This window comes from Acanthaster planci, linkage group LG04 (genome assembly GCF_054643075.1).
Source record: "Acanthaster planci isolate LZ-2023a linkage group LG04, COTS_SCS, whole genome shotgun sequence".
Lineage (NCBI taxonomy): Eukaryota > Metazoa > Echinodermata > Asteroidea > Valvatida > Acanthasteridae > Acanthaster > Acanthaster planci.
Window position 1 is genome coordinate 9,089,977 of NC_141780.1, and position 14,185 is coordinate 9,104,161.

At 38.2% G+C, this 14,185-nt stretch overlaps 1 protein-coding gene across 5 annotated transcripts in view; it reads left to right on the forward strand.

The window, feature by feature from the left end:
* LOC110974871 (uncharacterized) overlaps positions 1-14,185 on the forward strand; it is a 102,048-nt gene that overhangs the window by 65,855 nt on the left and 22,008 nt on the right. For 4 of the 5 annotated variants that reach the window (XM_022226785.2, XM_022226784.2, XM_087135818.1 and 1 more), the window contains 5 exons: positions 3,184-3,265; positions 3,569-5,020; positions 5,343-5,495; positions 13,245-13,278; positions 14,018-14,117. In XM_022226785.2, the coding sequence (XP_022082477.1) occupies positions 3,184-3,265; positions 3,569-5,020; positions 5,343-5,495; positions 13,245-13,278; positions 14,018-14,117 (1,821 nt within the window). The remainder of the gene's footprint in view (positions 1-3,183; positions 3,266-3,568; positions 5,021-5,342; positions 5,496-13,244; positions 13,279-14,017; positions 14,118-14,185) is intronic. The other variant, XM_022226787.2, reaches the window with a different exon arrangement.

Here is a 14,185-nt window from a genome sequence, read left to right on the forward strand (position 1 = left end):
CCCAAGTTTTGAAAAGCCTTGAGAACCCAGCTTTCTACACCCAGTACTTTCTTTGTCCCTGTTTTGATTGTTACATTCCCTTTTCTTCAGACTAGTTCATACTTCAAGGAACACAAAAACAAAGCAAATCTGGTGTTACAAAAAAATTTGCAGCAACTTTTGCAGATTCTCAGCACATCTTTGATGAGATCTCACAATTTTGCATTTTTGTGCATGTTTGTGCCAAGTACAAACTGGCCTTTCAATAGACAGATACAATATTTGTGCATGTGGCTTTCCATATAAGAATGTGTACATGTATTGTATTTCATGAGCATTATGTGAAGCATACATTTTTTAGCTTTTGTGTCATCAGTGTGCATTGCAACATACATGTACATGGAGCTTGGCTCCATCGTTAAAAGTTTCAGAGAAGTTTTGAGGGTGGTTGTCACAAGCCGGGCTCCAAACAACCTAGGTTTTGAGTTTTTGGAGCACCTCACTGATGGAAATCTTTGAACACATTTCAATTTTCCAAAAAACCTTTATTTACAATATATACACAACTACCAAACTGTACACCGATACTTCTGTCTTCAAAGTTATAAAGTGATCACTTACCGTTCCAACCTTTTTGACCAATATGTGGCCACAATAAAGATATCAATTTCTACATTACAAATGATACCGCCATTGTCACTGATTGCACCTCAGACAAGCTCTCTTGGGGGTTTAATTCCCTTGTGGAGTTTTTACTCAGTCAACTGGGCATCTCTCTGATGGTGGACGATGCGATCTCAGTTTGGTTCTGTAGGTTGCTATCATCTCGCCCTGGAACTTGATCGAAGCAAACTGTAACTCCTCTAAAAGGAGCCCTGAAATATTATACAATTAAAAAGAAACAGTTTTTGCCAAATAACGCAACATAAACTTCAAAACTAATTAAATTATTCATTGCAGCTGCAGCTTTTGCCGATCCAATGCTGAGCATGGTCAAGCCACAATCTACTAAAGTGCCTTAATTCAATGAATACAATTATCATGCTGTGAATTATGTAAGAGGGCATTGGACTGGCCTTGCCGTCTGTACACAGAAATATAATCCTTTCTTACGCATTAAAATCAAAACCCCAAGTTTCAATTGTGACATGTTTGTAAATCGGAAGTAAATTCTAAAGGAACTTACTTTAATAGTAAGGAATTAAATATAAAGCAAAATATTAATTGATTATACCTATGTGGCAAACTTACAGTTTTAGAGACAAGAGTTGTCTTAAAAGCCTGACTCCCTTGGCTGAATATGACTGGAAGCAAGTCCTGGCTGATCAGCTAGGTTATTAAACTTTCATAACAGCTATTGATGAGCTGAATTCTTTCGGCTATCGCCAGTGTTCAAGAGAAAATCTTTCCCCACCAAAATCCACTTGGGCTAATGCTCTCCAAATACATGTTTGTGCTATTGCACCACTAATCTGAGCTCCTTCAGTCTCTGGCATGAACTGACCAGAAATTTTCTAAAACAGCCCTCCACTGCATCAGGAGCTGCCCCCAAAGCCCTTCATGTGTTATGTAAAATGAAAGCCCACAATTTCTTTCAAGCTTTCCTGCTACGACCTTATTGGGAATACCACACCCTAAAAATCAATCCAATTGATGTTAATGAATATTCATTTACACAAAAATATGCCCTCTTGTGACAGTGGTCGTACCTATTGTAATTAGCAAACATGCATGTACATTATGTACATGTAGCAGAAGTCGGGAATTTCCAACAGTTATGAACACACACTGCATGCACTCCTACATAGTCATATGAGCCCAATTGCCTCAGGTTACAATCATGGTTATATTGAAGTAAAGCAGTACAAAGGCAGTATATTTGAATAGAATCTCAACTAGTTTGCGAGGTTTCTCCTGCTACAATCAGTGACCCTTGTATGTGTTCATGCAAGGAGGAAGGACACAGGACTTACAACTCTGGCACATCAAAGTGCTTGATGATCATTGCTGCCCGGGCCGACAAACAATAGTAGACATTCCAAAAATGCCTGAGTACTGCCTGCAGCTTAGCCAGACAAGTGGGGGTAGCAATATCATAGCAATATTTGTGGTGTTTTCTTTGCAATTAACTGCAACTTGTCGCAGTTACCAGTTACCGAGAAATAGAAAATATCTAGCATTAGATTTACTTTTGCAGTCATGAGTACATTTTTTTTAAAAAGATTTTGATACACTTTTCCATTATCCATGCAATGTTTGTAATTGTATTTTGTCACTCCAAAACATCAGTTTTCAAAGTCTTTGCACAGATTTGGCTAAGACTGGCCAATGACTTGTTGACCACCACAGGACAGTTAAGTTCACAAAAAACAAAATGCACTGTTTCATCACAAGGAGTGATCATGAAATCACAAAAAATACCCTTTTGTGTAAATTCAGAAATAAAGAGGATTCAAATTTTAAAAAAATCGGTTATTTATTCCCAAAATAAGTCCAGAAGAAAGCATTCGATAAAGGCAATTACTGCAGATGAACACTTATGGCACACGGCCTAATACTAGCAAATGTACAAGCATTAAATTTGATGTTGTCAGATTATACCAAGCACCAACGCTTGCCTGAATATTCAACTTCCTATACTGCAGTACACACCGTTTTAAGGATGCAGATTACCAGCAAAAAATTACGGCGATGATCATGAGGTCCAAAGGGGGCATATGGTTGTGAAACAGGTGGTGAGTAGCTAGCATTGGCTGCGCTCTGGCTATGGACAAACTGGGCATGACAGAAAGCAGTAATTGGCTCGATGTTGTAGCCCAGGCAGTTCAAACTCCTCCTGTGTCCTTTCTCCATGGTTCATGTATGTTGTGATCCACGTTTTGCATCATGCAGCAAATAGTTTACTATGTCTTATAAAGCAAGAAATAATGGAAAGGATGTTCATGACAGTAATAACATAGTTTATTTTGCAACATGAAGAACTTGTTTACATTTTTAAAATCTACTTTTTGTGGCCAGTGTTTTGTAGGATATGTATCAAATGTCTTGCAAAATTCAAATGTTATTTTCACACAAAAAGTGGCTGGCTGTGTTAGTGCTGGTCATGATGGTTTGAAGTTAAACCATCATCACATCAATGGTGTTTTTAGACTGGAAGTCTAATATGGAGTGTCATCATATTCCATGTTGTTTGTTTGCATTCAGTTAAGTCCAAAACAACGGAGGCAGAAAGATAAAGAGCAGGATCATGGTCACAACTATGTTAATCATGTCATTCAAGGAAAAGGTAATGATCTGCCATTTTCTACAGGCCATCTGAGTTGCTGGAAGGATTCTGCCAGTTTTTGAAAATAAATCCATTTATAAAGAACTAAGTGGTTCAGTCGCACTAGTGTATGTCTATGTATTTTTTATTTTGAGAATTTCTTAACTGTTAAAAATCTTTATTTTCAAGTCCACTTATCTGTTTTTGTTCTGTTTTGAGTCTAGTTTACTGATGGCAAAAAAGTAAATGAGACTCAAGTGAGAATACTAGATTGCCTTATTAACAGCATTCATTAAATGACTTGTTGATCTTTAATTTTTGAAGGCTCATCATCTGATGGAGGTTCTACTTCAGCACCTGCAAATATGAAGATTCTAAAGCCCCCATCATTACCTACCAAACAGCAACGTGACACTGATACCAGTGAAACAGTATATGCAAATTTTCAAGAGAAGACAGACACAGAAGAAAAACTGGATGATGCTTGCTCAAGCCCTGCTGTCACTCCAAAGCACAGTCCCTTGGCTCAAGAGAGATTTGAAAGTGGCTACAAGAGTACATTAGCTGCTTTTAAGGAATTTGAGGCACCGCCTTTGCAAGTAAAGCCTCAATCTCCTAAATCCATAGAGCAGGGGAAACCAACTCCACGTTCAAAACCTGTGCTTTCTGTGTCATCCACCAAATCATTAGACCTTGACCTTGGCAAGCCAATTCTTCCGGCTAAACCCCCACTCAGTGATAAACCTGCAATTGGAGAGAAACCAGTCAAAGTTTTGCCATCAACACGACCAAATCTGGCAACAAAACCAGCTTTTGTACGAAAGAAAGATACAGCCAGTGGGGGAAGCCCTCATGGGACAAGTCCATCCTCAGGACTCAAACGACGTCCTACAAGTGAACCAGTCCCTCCTCAAGACCATGAGAAGGTTCATCACCTGGGTGCTGCACAGTTCCTACTTGCTAAAAATGTAGTCAAAGCCACACTTTCTAACAAGTCAGAAGGAGATGACAGAAAGGAACATGAGGTCAAAAAAGGCAAGGAGAGGAGAGACTCCCAGGGCAGACCTACCTCTGCCCCTCCCAAACCACCAACAGCTGTCACAAAACCGATGACCAAGACTGCTGCCACTAAACATCAACCCTATGAAGCAGTGGATATAGCCTTGCCTTTGGGAAGAGATGCGGCATCCAGTGACAAGGAAGATTCAGCCAAAGGATTTCAGTATGAAATTAAGCCAGTAGTGACGGTTAAACTCCAATCTCACCAAGATAAGGTTGATACTAAGTCACCCAAAAATCTGGAATCTTCCCTAACACAAATGCAGCACAGAAAAACGATTGACGCAGCTCGGCCTCAGCAACCAGTCCCTGAAAGTGGGAGCTCAGAATATGCCTATGCTGTCCAACCTGTTAATGTAATTGAAAAACTGAAAGATGCTCAGTCTAGACCACAACTCAAGACAGGACAAGGTTTTTCATATGCCTATGCTCGTGACTCTGTAGATGACGGTACCGGCACTCCCAAAGAGTCATCTAAATCACCCAAAATTTTGGATGATTATTCCTATGCTTCTGATGTAATTATCCCTGTTACATCAGTCAACAGAGAAAGTTCTGATGGGAAGAATACTGGACAATCCATGGCCTATGAGGTCATTCAGATCAGTCGACCACCCAGTCAGAAGACATCAGAAGAGGCAGGCACAGATGACATTCCTGTATTTGACAAAGGCCCAGGTGAATACAATGAACCAAACTTCATTTCTTATAGACAAGGTAAGACATCTATGTTGTCAGGTTTTATTCTGTTCTTTTCTTCTGTAGTTACTTAGATTTCAGTGTAGAGCATGTGTAGGGCATTTGTGTCAAGAAGATACCAAGCAAGTCACCATTGTGTTTATCTTTGTACAATAATATATATGTACATATTCTTGACAATGCAGATCAGCCACTTACAAAGCACATGGACATCCTGCTGATTGGACATAACGTACTTCAGTATTCTCTTTAAAGTGGAGGCTCTCTTCACTAATTGTTACAACTATCGTGGCTGAGTTTCATTGCTGAGTTTGAGTTTCATCTTCTTTATGTGTAACAGTTTCTGAACAAAGCTCCTCTGGGCAGACCCGTGAATCTGTGTTGAGTAGCACCTCATGGGCTTCCTTCACTGATGATGATTATGACTATAATACGGATGAGCAACCTCCAACAATTCCAGTCAAGACATCTGCAGCATATGAATATGTTGACGGTATGTGGTTATTTTTGACAGACAGTAGCTTTGAGGTGTTAGTCAAATTATAGACAAATTTAAATAAATAAATAATAAAGTTTGTATCTGTAACAGAGCAGATAGATTCTCCGTGTTTATGAACTTCTGAAAAAGAACTACACTTGTTGCTGCCAGATGTGTACAAAAAGAATAGAAAAATGTGTGCAATAGGGGCTTAACGATGCATTGATAATCATGACACTGTATTTCCTCAATACAGTATCATGATACCAAATGTGTACTTTGATACTGGGAAGGATGGGTTAATGCACTGATGTGATTCAAAATTAGAATAGAGTTGGAAATAATGTTGAAGACAAAACAAAAAGCTGTTTGCAAGGTTATATTTTGGGGTAGGGCTTCATTAAATGGTCCATCATAGCCCTTCTGATGGGTTACAAAGGGTAAAGCTCAGAATCCCACCATGCTCAGAGACCGTTTAACACAGCCTGCTATCAAGAAGACCATGAAAAAAAATTTGTTGTGATCCAAAAATTGGAATTGCCAAAATGTCCAGGTTGACTGCCATGTATAATTTCAAAAAGTGGCATTCCCGTCTGCTAAGCGTTGTATGCATACACACATATTTAATAGGTATTTTGCAGGTGTCTGTTTGAACAAGGGCATGTTACAGATGTATGCCCTTCACACTGCCAGACGCATATTTGTTGTGTTCTTCGGTGATGTCAGCATATTCAATTTACATTACATTTACAATAGCCTTTCATTTCCTACAAGTATACTCATAGTGGCAGAATCCGGCTTATGAAGCAAACTGTCGGACAGAGAGACCCCACCACCTTTGAGTTGGTTATTGTTATACTGGTATCTCAGGAATTCTTTTCAGACATCTGGGGGGGGGATGTGTTAAGTGACAATAGGCTGGAGTGTGTATAGGGATTGGACTTGGGGGGTTATCCCTCTGTCCCATTTTGTGCCTGGTATAGAATCCAATACACCTGTGACTACAAGTACACTCTTAGTTGGCTGTCAACGTGTTAAGTTGCTCAAATATTCAAACATACATGTAAGCGCTGTGATTTAGTTTCTAAAAACAGCATTTTAAATGCTGATTGTATTATTATGATTATTATTATAAATGTACATTTAGTCTAGTGCTGTACTGATAATTACGGTAGTTCTTCAGGCAACTGGCTGTGAACATTCTGTTGGGCTTTTGCCAGTGGCGGAATGTTAATTCTCCATGTGTGGTTGGTGAAATGTTCTCTGTTTCTCCATCGCTACCAAAACTGAGTTTACTTGCATGAAACCAGACTGATTTTCTCACAGTTTTTTGTAAACATGGGGTACATGTCAAATAGGCTTGGGCGGTATTGCCTTTTTCGATACCGCGTTTTCCATGAAAAAAATACCGCGGTATTTACTAATACACCAGGGGCCAGTATAAAGGGTTTTTAACGTCACAAAACCCCCTAAACTTAATAACTATTATAATTTATCTGTCCATTTGATGTCAAATAAAAATTATTTATGTGAATGAATTTTTTAAAAAAGGGACGGTGTTTTAAATACCGATTTGTTGCTCCGCGATTCCTATATCTGTGTGGTCACTCGTATATGTTTTATTCCTCCATGCTCGTACAGTATCAAAATCTGCACATGTGCTATAGTCATGTTGGTACTCGCTGAGACAGTGCGTTATTGTAATGATGACGTGATGGTTAACAGTGGCTGCTCCTCTCAGCTGCGCCCTAACACTGCACGTGTGCAATGGTAAGGTGGCTTTCAGAAAACTCTGCGACGCGGTAGTCAACTCTTTATTACGAAAGCGGTTGTAACGAAATTCCGATTACAACAAGCACAACTCTGTGGTCCCGTTGAAAACGTGCATATTTCTATGGGGAGAAAATATGTTATAGCGAAATAGCATTGTACGAAATTCCTGGTACAACGAAAGGTTTTCGTGACTCCGTGGCCTGAAAAACCATTCTTGATGTCCCATTCATAAAGCGTTTGCAAATCGCGGTGGTAAAAACACGTGCACGGTTGCACCACACTGGTTCCCACTTGGCCGAACCGTTGCCAGTGAAGGCATGATGGAAATGCGGCAAGCAGTCAATGTACAGGTTCTGCCAAAAAAGGGTTGTACGTTCCACTACATAGAATACAGCTCTATAGTTGCAAGTCGAAAAAACACTGCTGTCACAAATTTTTCTGCAGGTTCATTCACAAAAATTGACCTCATGTCTATGTTTGTGTTTTCTGTGTTCGTGAATTCAATTTGAAGTTGTACTGCTTGTACTCAAGCAAGCGTGCTACCACAAAATGTCCAGCCGTGCAACACAAGGCTTATCGCACGCACGCTTACAATGCGATATACAGACATTGGTTGCCAGATTCCTGTTGTCATGACACACATAGTGCATAATTAAAAAATCCATGATGTTTTACATTCATTACAGAAACCCCAAAACAAAAATTCCCATCCCATTTCCGATAAAATATGCCCCAAATGAGTTCGCATGACCATTCTCGTATGTCAAAGAGTCCAACTAATCGCCCAACACTGAACTATTCATACTGCTGCAAAGAGATCTGGCGTGCCCGCCAATGAGACTGTGCGTTTTCATGACATACATTTGGCAAGACACAGCTATCCAATCGCAGTACTCGTTCATGACATTATGCTTCCTCAGCGACCATCTCGCGTGCGGGCGGCTGCGCCGCAGTGGGCGAGTGATCTTGGACTACCAATTAATCGTGTCATGCAGCTTGTGTCAAAAATCAAAAGAGAGGCGAAAAATTAAACAAAAAAATGTCTCTCCGTGACACACTTTGTGTTGGGAAGACTACTTCCATGGATGGGGGCTTTAGTTGATGAGCCTTCACATTCTTGCAGGTACATCCAGGCCTACATGTGCATGCAGGTTAGTTATTGTTGGCTTCATCATCATCCTTGGCAATTGAAAGTCTTTTAAAAATCCCTGGATCAATGCTTTCACATGTATTTGCTTTTTAAAATTTCACATGCACATTAAACATGTTGTTCTATGACAGTGAAGTTTGTTATTCTAAACACATCACAAGGTATTTGATTAATCATAACCGAGAGATCTTTTTGATCAACCACGTTGTCCTAATTTTATTCTGGAAAAACTGAAATACAAGCAGTGACAAGTGAGGAATCGGGTTTTTGCTTCTCTTTTCGTGTAGTTGGAACGAATGTGAGAATAAAAAAGATCGTTGATTGCCGTGGATGTTGAACAGATGCAGATTTATGGAATCATTTTATAGGTTATAACACACATTCCTGGCTTTGGTTAGATAGACACAATACTTGTACATGTTGTATATCAAGGACAAAAAAGACCCTAAGAGAGCACAGGGCTAGCACAAGCAGCATTCGCATTTTCTGATCCGCCAATAAAAATCATTGGAAAATAAAGTCCAGTGTGGACACGGAAGACCAGTTGATTTTTAATTCCTAACCTGTAGGGCTATGATACATGTACGTGTACACATGTGCCAATGAATAATACAAAAAGCACTGCCTACAAGCTATTTCAAAACCGCAAACTTGACGGCGGCGATAGGGAAACAAAACCTTTTGACAGGCAGGTTGATGGCTGCATGCTGATGTATCACGTTACGTCTTATCTCCTCACCAAAAGAGACAATACAAACTTGATGCTGGATGACTAAAACCACAAAGTATGCAGTCACTGTTTTGGATATAATTGTCTGCTTTCATCTTATGAGGGTTGTGGGAACATTCTGAACAAATTAGCCAGAATACTGCAGTATTGAAATCCAATACCGAATTAGTCGGTATTCCGGTATTCATGAATTGTTAGTCAGTATTGCTCGGTATTAAAAACAAAACCGCGGTATTCGGTAATACCGAAATACCGCCCAAGCCAACTGTCAAATATGACTGCAGTTTACGGATCGAGATGTGCACGGTTCCAAGACCAATCATAAGTAACATGGTGAGCAATGACAAAAGAATGCTTTTTTTCACAGTTCATTTGAATAGCTTGTAAATTGGCTTAAAACTGAATGACTTGTGATTGACTTGCCATGGACTCGAATACAACACTGAAATGTACCATCACAAAAAATAGTGATGCACTTACGTATGAGTACAAAGGAGTTGGAGAACTATTCTTTGCATCAGAACTCTCGTGAAGTTATACAACGTGTTGCTTTTCTGTTGGACCCAACAAATCCAATGGATATTGGGGGTGCCCTGTATTGATGCTCCTCGGAAATCTTCTGCAAACACCTTATGTCAGTAAAAACACTGCAAATGCGATGTAAAACTACTCAAGGGACACCAGTCCTCTGTGCATTCTAGTAATTATGACATTCTTCCACCCAGCTGCAGTAGTTGAGCCAAAAGAAAAACCACAGGGACAAGGCTTTGTTTTTTTCCTGTATGTAAACAAGGTGATTTGTCTATTTTGATTAAACCAAAAACGTTGTGAAAATAAATACAGGTTTCTGGTTTGTTATAGGACTCGTTCACATCACTAATAAAGTAAACTGACAATTCTTTTCTTCATTCCTTGAAAAGTCTTGTGAAACTAAACAGACATCTTTACATATTGAACTTCTTTTGGAAATGGAGATTAAATTCAGTGCATGGTGCAGTGCATAAAACTGTATTTATTTTTTTTTAATTATGGAAATGAAACAAACTGAATATGCTTTACTTGTTTTTTTTCACATGGTACATATTGTGATATGGATCATATTGATACCCATCTTTCATGATGCATATCACATTGTGAGCAAGTGGTATTGTTACACCCCTACTGTGCTAAACCTGTGGGATACATTGAAACTCAGCCAAAGATCCCGGAAAGATGTAATCATTATGTCATTAATCCTGGACTATACATGTACTTTGTTTGGGCCAGGTTGATAGAAATGTTTTAGAAATAACGTAGGTTTTAGCCAGAAAACCTGTACAAAGTATTTTTTTGAACTTGGCAGAAAGGTTAAAAAATTGACAGAAATCACATTGTGACATGATCACAATGAAATTACAGGAAATCCATTCTCCATGAATGTATTTCTGATAGGAAAAGGATGTGTTGTAAAGGTGTCAAGTGTGGATGTGCTGTAAAATGATACCAAATATGCGATCAGATAAATCATATCAAAAATAGATCAAAGTTCACTTGATGTCATCAGGATGTCATTTCGCATATTATCGTTATCCATTGAATTTTGTTGATTGATCTAATCTAGTGTGTAAATTTAAAATTGCAATTTTTATTGATGTCAAATATTTTACTCCAATGTCATTATCAAAAGTCTTACAAACAGAATTTTGAAAATACATGTAGCTGTTTCATTCAGAAGGTACAATATTAAGAAAATCAAAAACATTAAGAAATCACATGATGATGTCACGGCATTACACCAAATTTTGTCTATAGCACAGTGCAGTTTGAGAATGCAGGAAGTTCTAGATATGAATGTACATGTACATGTAGTGGCTTCAAAAAATGCATCTTTGAAGGTCTTTCTATCTTGTCAATGTGGGCGATTTACAATGCGATGTGCCACCAACAGCTTGTCTTGGAGAGGCCTTTGCGCAGTGAGTTAGAGGATAAATAGTTGACAAGGTCTCATTCACTAACTGCACTCTGTGCAGAAAACTTGAATTTTTCAAATGTTTTGTTTATTTTGGTTGAAATTCTAAATTGCTTATTACGAATGGGTGTTAGTCAAATTTATGGTTTTGTGTGGTACATGGAACTCCTCAATCAATCAGATATCCCCACATTACATGTGAAGTGTGCTTAATCGCATTAGCATGTCAACTGTAAACTTGGAAAGTGGCCTGTCTGTAGCAAACTCTTAGTGATGCTCTGTATTGTGAATCACCCATATTGCGCATTTTGCTGAAAGGTTTTTCTTTGGGCCAAGTTTACTGAAAACATAACTGCAGAAAAACTTACATGTACAGTAAGTCCTTACCAGAGAAAAATCTGCAAAGTCTTCGCAGTTTGGGAAAGAAGAACTGATATAAGAATCAGATTTGAGTTAATTAGGTAACAAACATGAGCTGTTGTAGTGTCTGGGGGGGATGAGGCAGGAATCGAACCCAGATCTCTTAAGTCCATAGTCCTGCATTTAGCCCTTCGACCACTTACCGATGTACCGTAGTCTAACTTCAATGTGTTTGGCCCTGTTTAAAGAAGCAGGGGGAATGGTGAAATATGGAGTGATTTCAAGTACATTTAAATGCATGTACATGTATGTACGGTACATACACACAACATAAGAGATATGGAGTGTGACACATAGATAGGATTTTGGAGGAGTGGTCTACTGTTAGGGTACCTTTTGTCATAAGCTGGTTACATGTGTGAATAGTGAGAGAAGCCAAACACCTGGGACAGTCTATGTCAATGTTTATTCAATCAGTTAATGGGCAATTCAAGACATATCTCTCAGGATTGAATTTTTTGTGATTATTGAAAAATTACAGGTCATGTCATTGTGACTTTTGGTCTGATAACATCACTGGCTTCAAACTTCACACACGTGTTGTTTGCCTAAAGGTTATCATATCTACCAATTTTCAAGGGATTACAGCAAACTTTCCACAGACATCTATTTGAAATGCATTTGTTACATTTTTCAAGCTGCTGCTTGAGAGTAGTGGAGAATGTCATGGAATCACAGCTCAAAGTTTTGAAGAATACGTTCTTGCTACAGCCTAACACCATTGAAAGCAAGTTCACAGGGATTTTAAAGATTATGGGGGCAAAAAGAGCAACAAATATTGTGATTGGGTAATAGATAGGTCAGTCATTTCACTCAATACCAGTTATGCAGTGACATAAAGTTTGCTGCAGTTTGTGCTTGTCATAAAGATACATTTTAGATAGGTCAGTCATTTCACTCAATACCAGTTATGCAGTGACATAAAGTTTGCTGCAGTTTGTGCTTATCATAAAGATACATTTTAGATAGGTCAGTCATTTCACTCAATACCAGTTATGCAGTGACATAAAGTTTGCTGCAGTTTGTGCTTGTCATAAAGATACATTTTAGATAGGTCAGTCATTTCACTCAATACCAGTTATGCAGTGACATAAAATTTGCTGCAGTTTGTGCTTATCATAAAGATACATTTTAGATAGGTCAGTCATTTCACTCAATACCAGTTATGCAGTGACATAAAATTTGCTGCAGTTTGTGCTTGTCATAAAGATACATTTTAGATAGGTCAGTCATTTCACTCAATATCAGTTATGCAGTGACATAAAATTTGCTGCAGTTTGTGCTTGTCATAAAGATACATTTTAGATAGGTCAGTCATTTCACTCAATACCAGTTATGCAGTGACATAAAATTTGCTGCAGTTTGTGCTTATCATAAAGATACATTTTAGATAGGTCAGTCATTTCACTCAATACCAGTTATGCAGTGACATAAAATTTGCTGCAGTTTGTGCTTATCATAAAGATACATTTTAGATAGGTCAGTCATTTCACTCAATACCAGTTATGCAGTGACATAAAGTTTGCTGCAGTTTGTGCTTATCATAAAGATACATTTTAGATAGGTCAGTCATTTCACTCAATACCAGTTATGCAGTGACATAAAGTTTGCTGCAGTTTGTGCTTATCATAAAGATACATTTTAGATAGGTCAGTCATTTCACTCAATATCAGTTATGCAGTGACATAAAGTTTGCTGCAGTTTGTGCTTGTCATAAAGATACATTTTTAATGCCATTTTTAGGTGAGGAAGTGGATGAAGCTGGATCAGGATCAAGGTAATTAAGATAATCATTTAAATCTTCAAATATTAAATCTAACAACGAATTGCATTTGTTTCCATGTAATTTATAATGACATTTGAGGGCCTTGTTTAATGTTTTACTTATGCAGATTTCGAAATTCATGACTGTAATACTGGTGTCACCTTTCAGTTTGAATGTGAAAAAGGGCTAGGATTTTTTTTAACGGTTTAACGTAATGTCATTGTAAATTTGTAACACAGAAGCAGTCATTTTTTGGAACTTCAGATATAAATTGCCAAACAAGATTGGAATTTCATCAGAAAATCTTTAAAACAGAAAGTGATTGCCCTGAATGAATCACAACAATAGCCATCCTGAGGTGGTTGTGCTTCTTAATGTTATTAATAAAATGATCAAGATGTACATGTACATTGTATGATTGCAGAATATTGCAGCATGTTGTCGACATTTTTCTGTTGTGTGTGAAGTTTTTTATGCATACATTTTTTCAAAATAATTGTGAACTTAATTCCTTGTATCTTTCAGTTTTTACTTCATGGTTATGGAATGATGTGTACAGTGTGCATGGGTGATAGTTTTCTATTGTCCTATTGTATGCATCATATTGTAAAATTCAGATGCAGCACATCATCAACTTTTTGTTCCCTGGCCAGTTTGCTTTATACCAAAACCGATGAGTGAAGTGTTGAAAATATTTATTGTAGCCATCACGTGTACGTGCATTAATGGAGGTTCCTTTTTTCTTCTGCAGTGCAAAACCAAAAATAGCTCAGTTCCTGGCCAACCAAAGAGACAAGCTTGCAACACATAAAGACAAACTTACCTCAAATACAAAAGGCTTCCTGACAAAGGTATTTGTTACATTATATCATACATGTACATCCCTAAATAAGTCCTTATCATGCGCGATTGATGGCAG